This window comes from Caloenas nicobarica, chromosome Z (assembly GCF_036013445.1).
Source record: "Caloenas nicobarica isolate bCalNic1 chromosome Z, bCalNic1.hap1, whole genome shotgun sequence".
In the NCBI taxonomy this organism is placed as follows: Eukaryota; Metazoa; Chordata; class Aves; order Columbiformes; family Columbidae; genus Caloenas; species Caloenas nicobarica.
The window spans coordinates 23007016-23022762 of NC_088284.1; the positions used below are offsets into that span (position 1 = coordinate 23007016).

A 15747-nucleotide genomic window follows, 5' to 3' on the forward strand; every position below is an offset into this window, starting at 1 on the left:
TACGTTTTCAGTCTTCTGTTCAGATCAGAGATGCCACTGGCTAAAAAAGTTCCTCATTAAATTAAAAAAAAAAAAAAAAAGGAAAGGTTCCAGGAGTAATTCAATACACAGCACAAAAGGGGTTTGAGAATGGCCCTACCTGCCCATGTCAAAAGCTCTCCAGTAGAAAAGAAAGTATCTAATGGTCAAAGTCAGCTCTTAGTCTAGGTGTTCTCCTAGTTTTATCCACAGAAGGTGAACTGAGAGAAGGAAGTACAATGGAGTAGCATTTTCCATCAAATTTTTCAACTGTGTTAAAGCCATCTAGGACTATAGGCAGTTGCGAAAAATTATTCAGGGACTGAACCAGAGAGACTGAGGTACAAGAAATGATGCTCAATTCTCAGGCCCACACCTAACTAGTAACTACCTAAGTACCTACTTAAACTGCAGTACTTAGCAGTACTTAGTTTTTCTCAATGCTGAGACTTGCTGGTTAGAGTAAAAACCCTGTAAATTCAAAAATACACCCCAAGCTGAAGTACGTTGTGATCAAGAAGCTCAGGCACTTACTTCAATTCTCTTCTCGAACTTCTCTCCTTTTAGAAGACGATCAACATAGATTTTGGGAACATGAATGTCTTCTGGGGCAAATGCTCCTATATCAACAATTTCTTCCACCTCCAGACAGAAAAGGGAAAGCAAAAATATTTAGAAAAAATTATTCAATTAGAGATTTTATTAGCATTTAAAATATTGAATATACAGTGGATCAAATCAAGAAAACTAACAAATGGCATAAAACAGATACACTTTTTAAAAAAGGCTATCTTTCCTCTTCTTTCAAAGGCTGTTTCTACATACAAATTGAAAGTAGTTCGCGTTTAACACTCCAATTTGTACAACCACCTTCAAGAAATGTATCATGTGCAATTACATCAGATCTGTTTGTACCTACAGATAATTTCCATCCAAACAGAAAGAAACAATATGTCAGAGTACAAAGCAGAAGTATGAATTTTAAGGATACAAACATAGAAGATGGCTTGATATTTCTCCATAGTGTACTCTAAATTTAAAACATTCAAACTGTAATAATTGATTGTAAGAAGGATCTGAGAATCTAGAAGTCTCTACAGTTAGTGAAACAGAGATTCAGCACAAAATGGCACTGATTCACATATAGTACATCTTAAATATCGGCTATCTGGAACAGCACAGACACCAGGGTTTTCCTTCCACTATATCTGAGTTCGGGGTGGTCTAGCTGGAGACCCTGCTATGGGCAGATGCCTGCAGCACAGACCTTCAGTGATGTCTGGTGCTTTCCCTGACAAGTCTCAGGTGCAGCGAGCACATCTTGTGCCACAAAACAGACACTACTGTTAGGGCTGTACCTGCATCTGACCACAGAGAAAATGTGTCATGTTAAAGCAACAGGACAAAGATAACATCTGAAACAACCTACTAAAAAGAAATGAAATATTTCCCAACTGCTTTATCACAAGGAACTAGTTAAGCTTTCAGGAATGTCTAAAGCCTAAGAACCCCAAAACAAGTCCCAGCATATGACACATCAGCATGAGTACATCACTTAGCAGCCATCACCAGTGAAGCAACATTAAAGAGCTTAAAATTCAATTTGACATCCTACTGTTACTGCACAATGTGATCAATAATAAAATCTATAGTACATCTGATAGACAATTACCTCCTTACTGTGCCTTCCAGTGTGACAATAAAAAAAACCAAACAAACCCATCCTAAAAGCAGAAGAGGGAGAGGAAAAATTAACAATGTAAAGACCCCAGGATCAGTTTCAGATGATCCCTAAAAAAAGCCCTGGGGTAAACACACAGGAAGGGACACACTGGGAAATCTGTAAGGCAAAGGTGGTAAAGAAGAGGTAACAACAGCCACAGGGACACCAGCCTCAGTTTTCACAGAGAGCAAAATCAAACATACAGTGTCTTTATCCACAATATAAGGAGAGACAATCGAATCAACGTTTAAAAAATGCAGACTACTGTATTCAGGGAAAAATGGTACAATCTATCCATGCCCTACCTCACTTGAAGTTCACTACTTTATAAATGAATTTTAAAACTAAAATGGAGACCAAGTCAAAACCACAGTAAAATGAAAACATCCCAAAGCACTCTCAGTGCAGGGACTACTATCAGAACATGCTCAGAAGGGAGGAGAAGCAGGAGATAAGACTTTTCAATGAAGCCATACACAAGCAGATGATCTGCTACCAGCAGAATTCTCAAATTCACCTTTTCTAATTACATTTGTCTTTACTTATCAGGTGGAAAATTAGGCCTGGGGAATACTAATTACTATAGATTTGAATTTTCTCATGAAAGAACTACATATATTTGCTGCAGTAAATGAGATTATAAAACCAAAATCTTTGCAGGCACAATTCAACCAATTTCAACAGAATTATCCTGTCAGAAAACTCGACACATTGTTATCTCTCCCCCATAGAATACACGGCATAAATAATTTATCCAACAATAAATTATTAGATTTTGTTATTAGTCACCCCATTCCCTTAATTGGTTAGTACTTTGTCTCTTTGGAAACAGCAGTCAGCATGATAGTTTTTCCTCACAAGAACCATCAACATAATTATTTATCATTTCATTATAGTATCCTAACATTACGCATACAATATGTATTTTTGTCCTCGGGATTTCAAACAAGCCTAAGGATCCCTGCAGACTAGAACACCTTTTTGTTCACAGGCAGCCCCCCACTATTCTTACTGGTGTTTTGCAATTTCTGTGTTCTGCCATTATGTACCAAATTAATTGATCTACCATTAAGCATTAAGGGTAATTCAGTATGTTAAATATCAATAGAGCAATGAAATGGAATTTTGAAAAGCAATTAAAAATTTGCATTTAATGTCTGCAAGAATACATATCATCCAGTTCTGCAAGTGAAATTAATCAGCATGTTTATGTGAAAAAGAAAGAATTTGCACAGGGGAAGTATAAATGTCATCTGATTGCTCCAACTCTCTCTCCCAACCTTGCTCTCAGGGAACTAGATGATACTGCATTTGAGATGCTGTAGACAGGCTGCCAGCAGCCCCCGTCAGAGTTGCCAGCGCTGCTGCCACAGATGAAGCTGTGCCAATGAAAGTGACACCAGGAAATCTGATGGCTATGGGAATCAGTAACTTAACTTTCTGTGACCACTGTGAGATATAACCCAAGCACCTTTCTAGATAAAAATAATAATGCAAAATTAAATAGCTCCATAGCTGGGAATATGCACTTCCCTTTCACATTTCATATCCCTTTATGAATCTGTTCTGTGAAACATCCACAGCCTAACCCTCAATCACCTGCAGACATGCAGGAGAGTATTTATATTAATAATTAAAAGGACATATGTGAGTTTTCTTCCTGTTCTCTCCATTTTATCTATCTTTCTGTTCTTCTCTCTGCTTACCTTGCCTCAGGCTTTTTTTTGGTCATGTATACAAGAATTCCTGTAAACATCAAAATCTTTATATGACATCCCACCCAAGAGACATGAAGTCTGGCAAAACACAGAGGGAATCAGGGTAGACCACCTCCTGCACATTTTTTAATTAGCAAATAAAAATACTTTGGTACCATTTGGATTGCCTTGATCACATGTTTATTTTAAATCTTAACTTCGTGAATGTGCTAAAAGATAGAAAATGTTTACATCTTTGCAACACAGGTAAAGATAAAGATTAACTTCAGGAGACCATATGGGCTGAGTTCCCACTTCTGGGAAGGCTCTGATCCATGATTCAAAACTCCTTGCACTGTTTCAAGAGTTTCACAGTATTGGTTTTATTCCTGGGTATAAATGTGCTTGCAAATCTTGTCTGGTTGCTGACAATGGGAGCAGAATGAATAAATTCAATCATTTCTGAATACTGGTTTATCTGCAAGTACACCAAGAACATAAAAGCTGTTCTCCACTATGATTCACAAGAGCCTTCTGCCATTTCATTTGGTATCAGGACTCATAGAATCAATGGTCACTTGTTTCAAAATATCACTTCCTTCTGTAATTTACATCTACTTTTCCCTTTTTGAAGTAGTTGGAATTATTTCTGCTTACAGAAATTCAGCTACTCTTCTAAAGTTTTATCTTAGAATTTCTGAAGGCTTCCAGAGAGAGAAAGTGAACCTTGAAGGTTATGGATTTCCAATAAGAAAGATAAAGAACTCTGGTTCTTGACCAAAAACTAGCAAGGAAATTACAATGACACAACTATTCATGCCAAAACACTTGAAAATTAAAAGGCCTTTCCTTTGCGTATTTACCCCTTAACCTATTTCTGTAGCCTAATTAGATGCTTTACGATACATGAAACATTTTCAGCTGGTTTAGTTTTAAATCTCAGTTTTCATAAAACTAAGCTGTAACCAGAAATGACAACATAATTCCTTATTAGTGGAAAAAAATAAAAAATGTGCATGTGTGGGTGGGTGAGAGAAAGAGACTGGGGGAGAGGGAAAATTTTTTAAAAAACTATGCATTTTTAAGTAGCTTGTTTTTAAACTGGCTTTATTAAATATCTCTATCACTACCTTAATTATCCTAGTACACTTCAGTTCTTCAAACTGAAATAACAAAAATACCCAGCAGAACATAAGTAGGATAAAATACTACAACTGGTCAAATATCTAAAACAACGGAAGAATTGAATCAAATTTAGCCCCTTAGATTCTCAAGACAAACTCATTAGAATACTTCTTCAAGTTGACTACTGGAAGAGTCAGGATGTCACTGCAAAATTCATTGCAACATTCATAAAATCATAAGAAGTTAAAAAAACATATTAAAAAAACACAATAAGGACTATAAGCGAAAGTGGCATGTGTCTGGTTCATTCCAGATCACAGAAACTGTGGTCAACTATTCCCTCTGCTAATGACAAACAAGAAGAAAAAAGGTCAGTCTTACATTTAGACTAAATTTCACAAAAAGCTTTGATATTGTAAAACAGCGGAATACTCTCTGAAAACAGGCCACTGGAAATTAAGAACACACTATACAAATGTATTGGGCTACAGGAAAGTGCGAAGCAGGTTAATATTTACTCATCTCTGCCTGCACGCAGGGAGACTAAAGAGGACCTTGTCAGTTCAGTTCTGTCTTTTTGGAATCATTTCAGTTGCAAGAGACACTCAGGATCATCGAGTCCAACCATAACCTAACTCTGGCACTAAACCATGTCCCTGCCAGACCATGAAATTCCTCCTCCTGCCGAATTCACATGGTTAATGAAATGACAGTCGGTCAATAGCCACCCTGAAGATGAGACTTTTACAACAACTTTAAAAAGCAAGCAACTACCAAGTAGTCTGATAAAGGCACATATTGGTCATTAATCACCACGTTATGCTCATGTCAGGCTTGGAATAAATGTCTCCATGGCACACTGAGGGGCGGGCGAACAGTAAAAATCTGTAAAGTTCAGATTTATTAGAGAGCCTTTTGATCTACATCACACTGAAGGCTCATTTAGTCCATGAAGCCTTCTTCTTAGCAAAGAACAGAAGCTTAAAAGATAGTGTGGTACTTCTGGTTATTTACGCTCAGCTTCCACCAATGTGTAGTTTAAGGACGTCCTCAGCCAGAGGCTGGACATAGACCACTTTGCTTCACAGCTTCTGATAGACCATGAATTTGTCTAATAGTTCCTTGGAACCCAAAAGGCTCTATCACTGCACTTCTACAATTTAACTAGTATGAAAATATTTATCTCTTGTCATTCCACTGTGTGCTTCCTTCTCTTTGCAATACAGGAACAGCATGCACCTGTTCTTTACTTGCCTGTTACATACCAAGGAAGATTCTACGTACCTTAATATTTTTTTTCCTGGTTTCTAGTAGACTGTTACCCTCTGTGAACACTACAAAGCAAAACTGTGAGGTGTGTTGCCAGTATGTCATATCTGATCATTAGGGAAGCAAAGCTGACATAAACATCCTAGGTTTGTCCCCAGGTCATTTGTCATGTGGCTACAGATCCTGGTAAACTAGGAGCCCCTGCTAGATTATACTCACTTTACCTTTGTTTTCTCTGTTCTAAATCTCCTCAATTACCTCCACTTCTAGTTGCCTCAGGCTTCATGTCTTCTCTCACACTTCTCTGCACCTGCTGCTTGTTTCTTCCAACTGCCCCTTTTCATTCTATGCATTTAACCTCTTCCTCCACACTGTACTGCTGACAGCAAAGAAAACAGACTGCACTGCACTACCTGCTCGATGTACACACATAGCAGTTCTGGGATAACAACCACAAAAAAGAGAGGAAGCACACTTGATTACATGCAAAAGCTGTCTATGTGGAAAGCTGTGTCCATGCATGAAAGAATACGAAAAATTGAAACACCAGCCTCTGCAAAAGTTCTACTATATACACAGAACTACACTTCTGTGAGATGCTGGAGAGAGTTCAGAGAAGGGCAATGAAGCTGGTGGGGGGTCTGGAGCACAAGTCCGATGAGGAGCGGCTGAGGGAACTGCGGCTGTTCAGCCTGGAGAAAAGGAGGCTGAGGGGAGACCTTATCACCCTCTACAACTACCTGAAAGGAGCTTGTAGCATGGAGGGTGTTGGTCTCTTCTCCCAAGTAGCAAGACGAGATGAAATGGCCTCAAGTTGCGCCAGGGCAGGTTTAGACTAGATCTTAGGGAAAATTTCTTCACCTAAAGGGTTGTCAGGCATTGGAACAGGCTGGCCAGGGAAGCAGTTGAGTCACCATCTCTGGAGGTGCTTAAAAGACCTGCAGATGAGGTTCTTAGGGACACGGTTTAGAGGTGGACTTTGCAGTGTTAGGTTAATAGATGGACTCAATCTTAAAGGTCCTTTCCAACCAAAATGATTCTATGACTCTATGATTCTTCAGAAATTGTTAAACTAGCCACATTTTGTCATGGCCAGGTTACATGATATTCTTAAGTTTCAAGAACATGTTCAAACTCACGAGACATGAAATTTCTCAAAGGAATAATCCTGAAAAAATAACATTCTCAAAACAATGTGTTTTCACCTTTTTTTTTCTTATTAACTGGGCATTTTGACCCCAAATAAAAAACTCACTTAAGCAGACTCATTTAAATCAAGGTAGACGTGATTTTATAGAAGAGTAGCTATTTCAACATAAATGTCTGCTGTTATCCATGCCTATAAATATGTACTGTAAAAATGTATTCTGCAAGTACAAATTGAACTTGTAGTTTTTTCCTCAAGATGTTTCCAAAGTAGATAACAAAGAAAAAAGAAATGTCTGCTAAGTATTATTGATTACCAAAATTACTTCATTAAACTGACAGATTTGCCTGTTTGACAATTTGCACAAGTCTATATGATTCTGTATACATCAAAAGTGGAAGTGATAAATGATAGCTGTTTTCTCGCTTCCTTAAATGCATTAATTTGGATTTTTTGCTATTTTCCACTGTAAAATTACCTGAATTAAAAGTACAAGGGATGTCTTTAAGATCCAGTAATCTACCAGTATTACCAAGCAACCCAGCCTCCTACAGGAGGCATACCTAAGGAGTGATTCCTTCCTAAACCCTTCTTAAAATCTGATTGTTTTGACACAGGCCACCAAGGAACTCATGCTGATTGTGACGACGTTTTGTGACTTATGCTTTCTTGATGAAACGAGGTGATTCCATGGTGCTCAGTACGTATTTTCACTATACTCAACTGGATGATAGTCATGACACCAAAAACAAGAATACAACTATGTTCTTACTTTTTAATTATAAAATGTCCAATTTGTATTCAGTGCCTAAGTTCTTAACACAAAATGAAACACAACCATCCACATGGAATATACATAGAATTGCCTTTTCAGATCTGGAAAAGACCATTTTGGAAAATATTTTTTTTAGATTACATTATGTAACTATTTTTCGATCAAATAATTAAAGTAATGGGAGGAGAGGCAGAAGAAAAAAAACAAAACCCCCACAACTGGTGAACATAATCTTCCTTCATTTGTTAAGGGCTAGCTAATGGCAACACAACCTGCTTAACCTGTATGAGGCACCTCTGCTAAATAAGGTAACTGACCACATCTCAAATCCTTCCACTCCAGAACAGAATGGCTGCTAACAATGTTAACTCTACTGGAAAAATATCATTCAGCATTTTTGCAAACAAAATGTGGGTTGTTTTAAATACGTTATCCCTTTAATTCATTGCTTATTGTCAAAATACATTAGACTAAAAGCCTTTGAACTGATTAGAAGGTAAAAACAAGTAACTGACATTTTTTATTAAAATTATTTGCATATTAGTGAGAAGAAGAAAAACCTAAAAAAAAAAAATAGCTTTAATCTCAGCAAAAGATAAGTGACAAATGAAAAGAGACTGAAAGAGGTCTCATCTCCTAGGCATTTAAAGAAATGTAGCTTAAAGGTCAGGAGATAAATTTAAGCTTGTCTTTCAAAAAGGAGCTAAGAGAAACTTAAGTACTGAAGGTAGAGGTAGAAATAAAATAAAAAATTAAATTTAAAAAAATAATAATTAAAAAAACCCCCAGCTAACACATATTTTTAATTGCACCATCAAAGGAGTTCTTTGTATTTTCGAGGCTACACAAATCCAATTAAACCACCATCAAATTCAAGGAGTATCTTTAACGAAGGATCAGACCAGAGCATGCTAAACTGGAGACATATAAACATAACAAATTATGTTGCTGGCTCTTTCTGGTAAGGAATATAAACCCTGCAAGTATTTCAATAAAGGCAGAAAAGACACAACATCTCAAAATGGCATTTGACATGCACAGAAGTATTAGTTATCCTCCTTGTTTCAGATATTAATTATAGTGGTAGTTTACAAAGATTTCTGAAAACTATTTTCCATTCTATCACTTCTTAACAAGGGATCAGTGTGGTCCATTTCATATCATAGCAGATATCCCAAAACCCCCCAATCTTCAAGCTCAGTAAAACTCTTCTGCAGTGTTACGTAAAAAGGTAGTCAGAGTATGTTTTAAGGAAAGGACTGGAAGAAAGAAAACAACTGATGGTAGTATGTCATGCAGCTTAGACACTTTCAGCAGATTAATCAGTAAAAACAGGGTATCATGAAATTGTAAGTAACAAATTCTAAGAAAAATAAAACTTTTCTAACACTTAATCATTCTCCTTCCTAAAGCTGCCTGGAAAGGAGAGCACTAGACATTCACAGAAATTTTTAAAAAAAAAATAAATAAAAAAAAATAATAAAGTGCTTCACAGAACTGAAAATATTTGATGCTGAAGCTGAAACACGTCAAATCAGTCCTTCACACCATAACAATAAAAGTTTTTGCTTATCACAGCCTGATGAGAAAATTCTGATTTCTTTTCCTCTAGCAAGAGAGAAAAAATATCTTTAGCACATCTGATATTCAAAGTCATAACAAGTATGACCTCTAATCTCCCGATCATATCAAGTTTTCTGTTCTGTCTCTGTGTTTATTAATCCGGGGGAATAACCACTGAAGCACACCAAGCCAATACCAATTGGCTTAAAATTCCCACTAGAACTTTTACACAACTTATTTAAAATACTTTTTTTATATAAATTGTTTGTTTGGTTTATTAACCCTTCCCTCACTAGCCCCCTCAAATAGAAATACATTAATGATTCAAACAATTACTCAGAAATTCTCACTGCTGCATGTTACAAGGCTGCAGTTTTTCAAAACTCAGTGTTTAGACCACATGAAAAAATGTGTTTCATGTCAGTAGGCAATTACTCAATTGGTGAATTTTTTCTAAGATTTTCAGTTTGAGTGTCAAATTTTTCTCATTTTGTACTAGACATCTGCATCAGAAATAACAAAAACTTATTAATAGCACAGAAAACTAATTGTTGCTTTAAGAAACATAAATAAAAGTATATATGCATACAAATTCCTTGAATCATGCCTAAAACTCTCTCTGCACCATCTTTTCAGTGACATACTCGTGTGTGATTTCAAATGCAAAGACTGATAAATCATTGGTTGATTAACATATCTAACTCACAAAGCAGGGCATAAGAATTATCATTAATTTATTGTACATATTATTACATACAATGAAAAGTTAAATCTAGAGTATTTTAAAGCCTATTAATTTTCTAATTCTTATGATACCAGACATGAGTACTGTTAATGAAATACACTTCAAATGCAAAGTGTATCAGGCTTTCCACAAATTACTAAGAAAAAAACCCCTAAATTTAGCTTTAGGAGCAAACAGGCTTTCCATCGATGTCCCCAGCACACTGACTTCCTGGCAATCTGCAGTCATCTGCTGATCAACCACGGACTTGCTTTAGCTTGTTCTTGTTGAATTTCACATTTGTTCTTCACACATGTGACAAGGTTTGGGTTTTTTTTTTTCATCGAAGATTATATTCACATCTGCAATGAGCTTCTGAAGCTGGTTGCTGAGAAAGCTCATGACACTCATTCAAATATCAATTTAGAAAGAAATAAAATATAAAAGACAGATAAAAGAAAAACAAATTCACATTTTCCAGCACAATGTTGTGTGTAGGTAAAACTGTCTGAACAGCAGTCAGCAACAATTTGATCTGCTATGAATTTTAACCACTTAACATTCACTACTCCAGCAATGAAGTGTCAAATCTGAACCCACATAATTAGAGGTTATATATAAAAGAAAAGCAATTGTAGGGAAAACAAAAACAAAAAACACCACGCATAGCTAAATTAACTATTAAAGAAGTTGATCCCTCTCAAAATCAGAAGCATATTAACTAAATGTAAAAAGAACTACCTTATGAGAGCCCAGTTTAGTTCTAGCCCAGAGCTTCTGAAATCATCATAAAATGGTCTGTGTAACAGCTGTAAAAATGTTTTGTTTTCTTTCCTGTCTTTTAATAAACATATGCACTCACAGAAGCAAGAAATCAAATACAATGAAGGGAAAATCAACAAAAGAGCATTCAAGACTGAGGGTGGGCTTGCCACTAAAATTACTGTGGCAAAGGTGTGCAAATGTTTCTAGGAGCTGCTTTTCCAAACCAGTACTAGTAGTCCCTGGATTTCTGTTCCAAACCTTCTCTGACTTGTTCTTAAACCTGTGACTTGTGCCATAATAGCCACCAAACTGCTTTTTAGCATTGCTGAATACTGAAGCAGAAAAAGCTAAACACTTCAGCCTTTTTTGCACTCTGAATTGGTGATTTTGTTCACTTCATTAAGCATCGCAGTATCAGTGTCTCTCAGCCCACTATATATGTACTGTTAGAAAGATCTCCTGCTACCTTCGAGTCTTCTTTATTTTGTACTGGGCTGGATATTTCCGAGGTTGTTCCTGTGTGCTTAAGCTTTTTTGTTTGTTTGGGTTTTGTAATGCTTAGCCTCAGACATCTGACCTTGGTCTCACTTTCTGTCCTTCTTTTCTGTATTTGAGATTGCAGCGATTGTGATCAAGGTCAAACTCCTACTGCTCTAACTGCTTTCTCCATGATGGAAAAAATTATTCTCAAGCTCTTAACAGTCTTTCCCGAATTTCATTTCTTCTGAGGTATACCTCCCAGAAGCCCTCAACTACCAGGTCGCTGACCTCAAAAAAGCAGTGCTCATAAGAGGCATTCCTGATATTTTGCCATTTTCCCTTCTATGCTTTCTAAGGATTGGGAGCTTGAATTTCATAGTTACTCTCCCACAAGTATTCACTTAAATCTTTCACCTAAGGTTCCTTTGGAAAAGGGTATTGAATGGCTATTCTCTATATTTGGGTTATCTAAATTCAGTTCCATAAGCATCTCTGATTCAGGATTTAGCCAAAACCTAGGCATGTAAATCCAATCATGCAGTCAAAAGCCCTGACTGACCACCTGGACATTTAAGATGCAAAGACTTCAGTCCTTATGCTACTAATATATATTTATACATATAACACATATTTTGCATATATTATACTAATATATTATGGCAACTAGAATTCTACTGTCACTTGTGCCAAGCGCTGCTGGTAAGGTGGCAGGACTAAGCATCACAGTGTCCATTCTGTGCCAAATCATAGAATCAGAGAATGCCCTAAGTTGGAAGGGACCCACAAGGACGATTGAGTCCAACTCCTGTCCCCGCACACGACAACCCCACAGTTCACACCGTGTGTCTGAGGGTGTTGTCCAGTCTCTTCTTGAACACTGTCAGGCTTGGGGCCGTGACACCTCCCTGGGGAGCCTGTTCCAGTGTCCACCACCCTCTGGGGGAAGAACCTTTTCCTAATGTCCAATCTGAACCTCCCCTGGCACATCTTCCTGACATTCCCTCAGGTTCTGTCACTGGTCACCAGAGAGAAGAGACCAGCGCCTGCCCCTCCTGCTCCCCTTGTGAGGAAGCTGCAGCCCCATGAGCTCTCCCCTCAGCCTCCTCCAGGCTGAACAAACCCAGTGACTTTAGCCGCTCCTCATACGGCTTCCTCTCCAAACCCTTCCCCAACTTTGTAGCCCTCTTCTGGACACTCTCCAGTAGCTTTATATCTTTTTATCCTGTGTCACCCAGACCGGCACCCAGTGCTCCAGGTGAGGCCGCACCAGTGCAGAGCAGAGCGGGACAATCACCTCCCTGCCCGGCTGGCGATGCTGTGCCGGATGCTTCCCAATGGCATTCTCAAACAAAACATTCCCCCACTGCAGATCCCTGGGACACCCCCTCAGCAACCGTCCCCTGAGTGCACACAGAGCTCTCACTGAGCAACTAAACAACATCAAAAAAGGCTACAGCAACACAACTGCTCAAAGGTTACAGCATTTGCACAGAAGGACCTAAATTCTGCATCCTCCCTGCCCTCAAATCCTGATCTGTGGTTTCCCAGAAACACACCCTAATGCAAAGTCTGTGCCCATCCCAAATCCAGAAGTGCTTCCTGTACCAGGGTTCAGTTTTGAGTTCCATGGCTGGGGAACCCAGGTAAGGAAGAAGATTCTTTTAGATTATTTTTCAAATTTAAAATAGTACTTACAAGCTTTTTACAGTAAACTGTCACTGTGTAAAAACCTTGAAGAATTCCTCAGAACGGAGATATGGATCTGAATAAAGTTTTGCTATTGTTAAAGCACTTAGAGGAATAGACACCAAAAAAAAAAAGGTTCATTTTCCAGTTTCCTCAATAAAATACAATGCCATGATTTAGCACAGATAACAGGATACAAATAGCTTATTCCAGTCTGCTTATGTCCCTTAGTGCAGCACAGTTCATTGTACCTGAGATAATGGTTCTCAGTGACGTGGCTGTGTTGTTACTAGGCAACCAGAGATAAAATGCTGGGTTTAATGATTTTTATTTAATGCATTTTTATGAGAATGTACACTCTCTTTTTTCCTCCCTTGATATTATTTGAGGTGGAAATACTGTTTACACGGGGAGATATATTTAGCCATCCTCTGCAATCTGAACAAGAAAATTATTCAAACTGGATATTCAAACAGCCAGTCAATAAATATTTCTAAACATATTGACTATTACCACTATCGAACACTCACATCGTCACAGTGGCTGAGATCTCAAACCGCTTTGCCAAGGACAAGTGTTCAGTAGATCTCACAGCAGAGAGTAACAATGGCAAGAAAACAGACACGAGCTTAGGGACATTTGAGGCTGTTATGGATGTTTATGTGCTCCTCCATGGCAGAGGAGAGTCCAAACCTGTGTCACCCTTTACCTCCCCTGTGCTGTCACGACACCCACATCTGACAAGGTCACAGCATGTGTTTCTTTCCTGTGGCTTTGCATCGCCCCAGCTCTCTCCAAAAAAGAGGTGTCATCACCAAAACCCATCACACCCAGTGGGGTTCTGCTCGCAAGAGCCTCTACAGGGAGATGCACATATCAGGAAACACCCTAATACCACAGCCCTTGCCCTGGCAGTCCAGGTACACATCCAGGAGGCCTTCCTGTAACTCTGAGCTTCTATACGTTTCATTTTCCATCACACAATTCAATGGGCCTGTTGAGGGGCCTGACGGCAGTGCCGCTTGCTGAATTCAGCAGACATCTCCTCCTTTCAACACAGATTGTTGGAAAAGTCACCACATATATATGGCCACACAAGCCCTCAAGCTTCTTCACATGCCAAGCCTTTCCCCTCTGTACCTTTACAAGGGCTGATGGCTCGTATATAACTTGTGACTTCTGAGCTCCGTTTAGATCAGCCCATTTCCCAACTCTCCCACCTTTGCAATAGGAGCAGGAAAGTGTTTATAGATCTGAAAATCAACTGAAAGTCTCCAGCTAAGTGTGTGCATGCATGAGGGCTCAGCTCCCAACAAAACTACAGCTCTAACTGCATAATTAACTCCTGCAAGTTCTGCAAGATGAAGTGAGAATCAGATGAACAGGGAACTTTTTAAAAATGCGGTGTTGTAGAAGAACTAAAAAACTAATAAATTCCTGCATCATTTTGCTTTCACATGTAGATAAAGCCAAACTAACTTATGCTGCCAATACTGGATTATTTAACATTTTTCTCTGCAAAGGTTACCATCCAAATAACAGGAATCACGCAATTCATTTGAAAACTTCTTCTTGACCCTTAATATTGGTCATCTTTAATTTAAAGTCGAAATTCCACTGGACACAGCACAGTTGGATCTTTACAGACAGTTATCCATGCCTCAGCATACATCCTTATTATGATGAATGCTATCAGGTTCCACCTCCTATCACTTATATAAACAAGAAAAATTCATCTAATAGTCCAAAATATTTCTGCAGGTCAGTAAACAGTTCTTGCATTTCATTAGAAGTTTACAATCAATATATTTTTGATCCCCAAAACAGTACTGAGCACCTACATCTGACCATTTGCCTAATCAAAATAAACAAAGCTGATGGTCAGACTCTAATCTGAAATTTGTTCTAGGGGAATTTTAAAAATCGGTAACTCTCCACTGTGTGCCACAGATACAAGTGGTAACAGTACAGCCTGACTTACTCCTCCTTCAGAAGCCTCTCTATGCACAGCCAGCCTGGCTCCTCACAACACAGCAGAGGTTTTAAGCAAGCAATAGCTATCAGTTTGTGGATTTGTGAGGTGTTTTGGGTTCTTTTCTCCACTCTTTTCCTCCACATCCAACAAATGCTGGCAAGTTCTCCCACTTCTGAATTGTTACAAAAAGTATCTGTCCATATTTCAGCTAATAGAGTGTAAAATACCACACTGACTTAAACTAGAGAACAGCAGCTTTAATACATTAAAGAACAAAGTGTCTTTTACTGTGTATGCGTGTCACATTTCACAGCTCCTCAGGTTAACTTAGAAGGACAGGTTAACAAATGTAACTGATTCCCAGTGCACTTCCCACTTTCAACAAGTTCACAGATACTTTGAGATTGGATTTTCTGTAGTTCATATTCCCCTCGGTACAGATCTTACTATGCCAAGTGCCACTCTATATTTGTATCAATGATCAGAAACAAAAATAAATGTGAAGCAAGACTGGTGAAATAATAAATTCTAAGAAGGAAGTGGCAGTACCAGACACAACAGGTAAAGTGGGTCCATTCAAACATAACATTTTTCATAACAAAACGCAGGTATCTGCAATCAAGAAATACCCACCATGCTTACAAAATGCATGTTGGAAAATACCAATTACACTTTTCCTGAAGTACACTAGAAATGGATCAACAAGGCATTAAGCAACTAAAGCTGTAGGACCCCCTGTATAATTATCAACCGAGTACAGGTATGCAAACAGGTAAGCAGCAGGACCAAAGAGTATCTCT

The 15747-nt window shown here is 38.2% G+C and overlaps 1 protein-coding gene across 1 annotated transcript in view; it reads right to left on the minus strand.

The window, feature by feature from the left end:
- OXCT1 (3-oxoacid CoA-transferase 1) overlaps nt 1-15747 on the minus strand; it is an 85996-nt gene that overhangs the window by 39897 nt on the left and 30352 nt on the right. The window contains exon 8 of the mRNA XM_065656337.1: nt 553-660. Within this exon, the coding sequence (XP_065512409.1) occupies nt 553-660 (108 nt within the window). The remainder of the gene's footprint in view (nt 1-552; nt 661-15747) is intronic.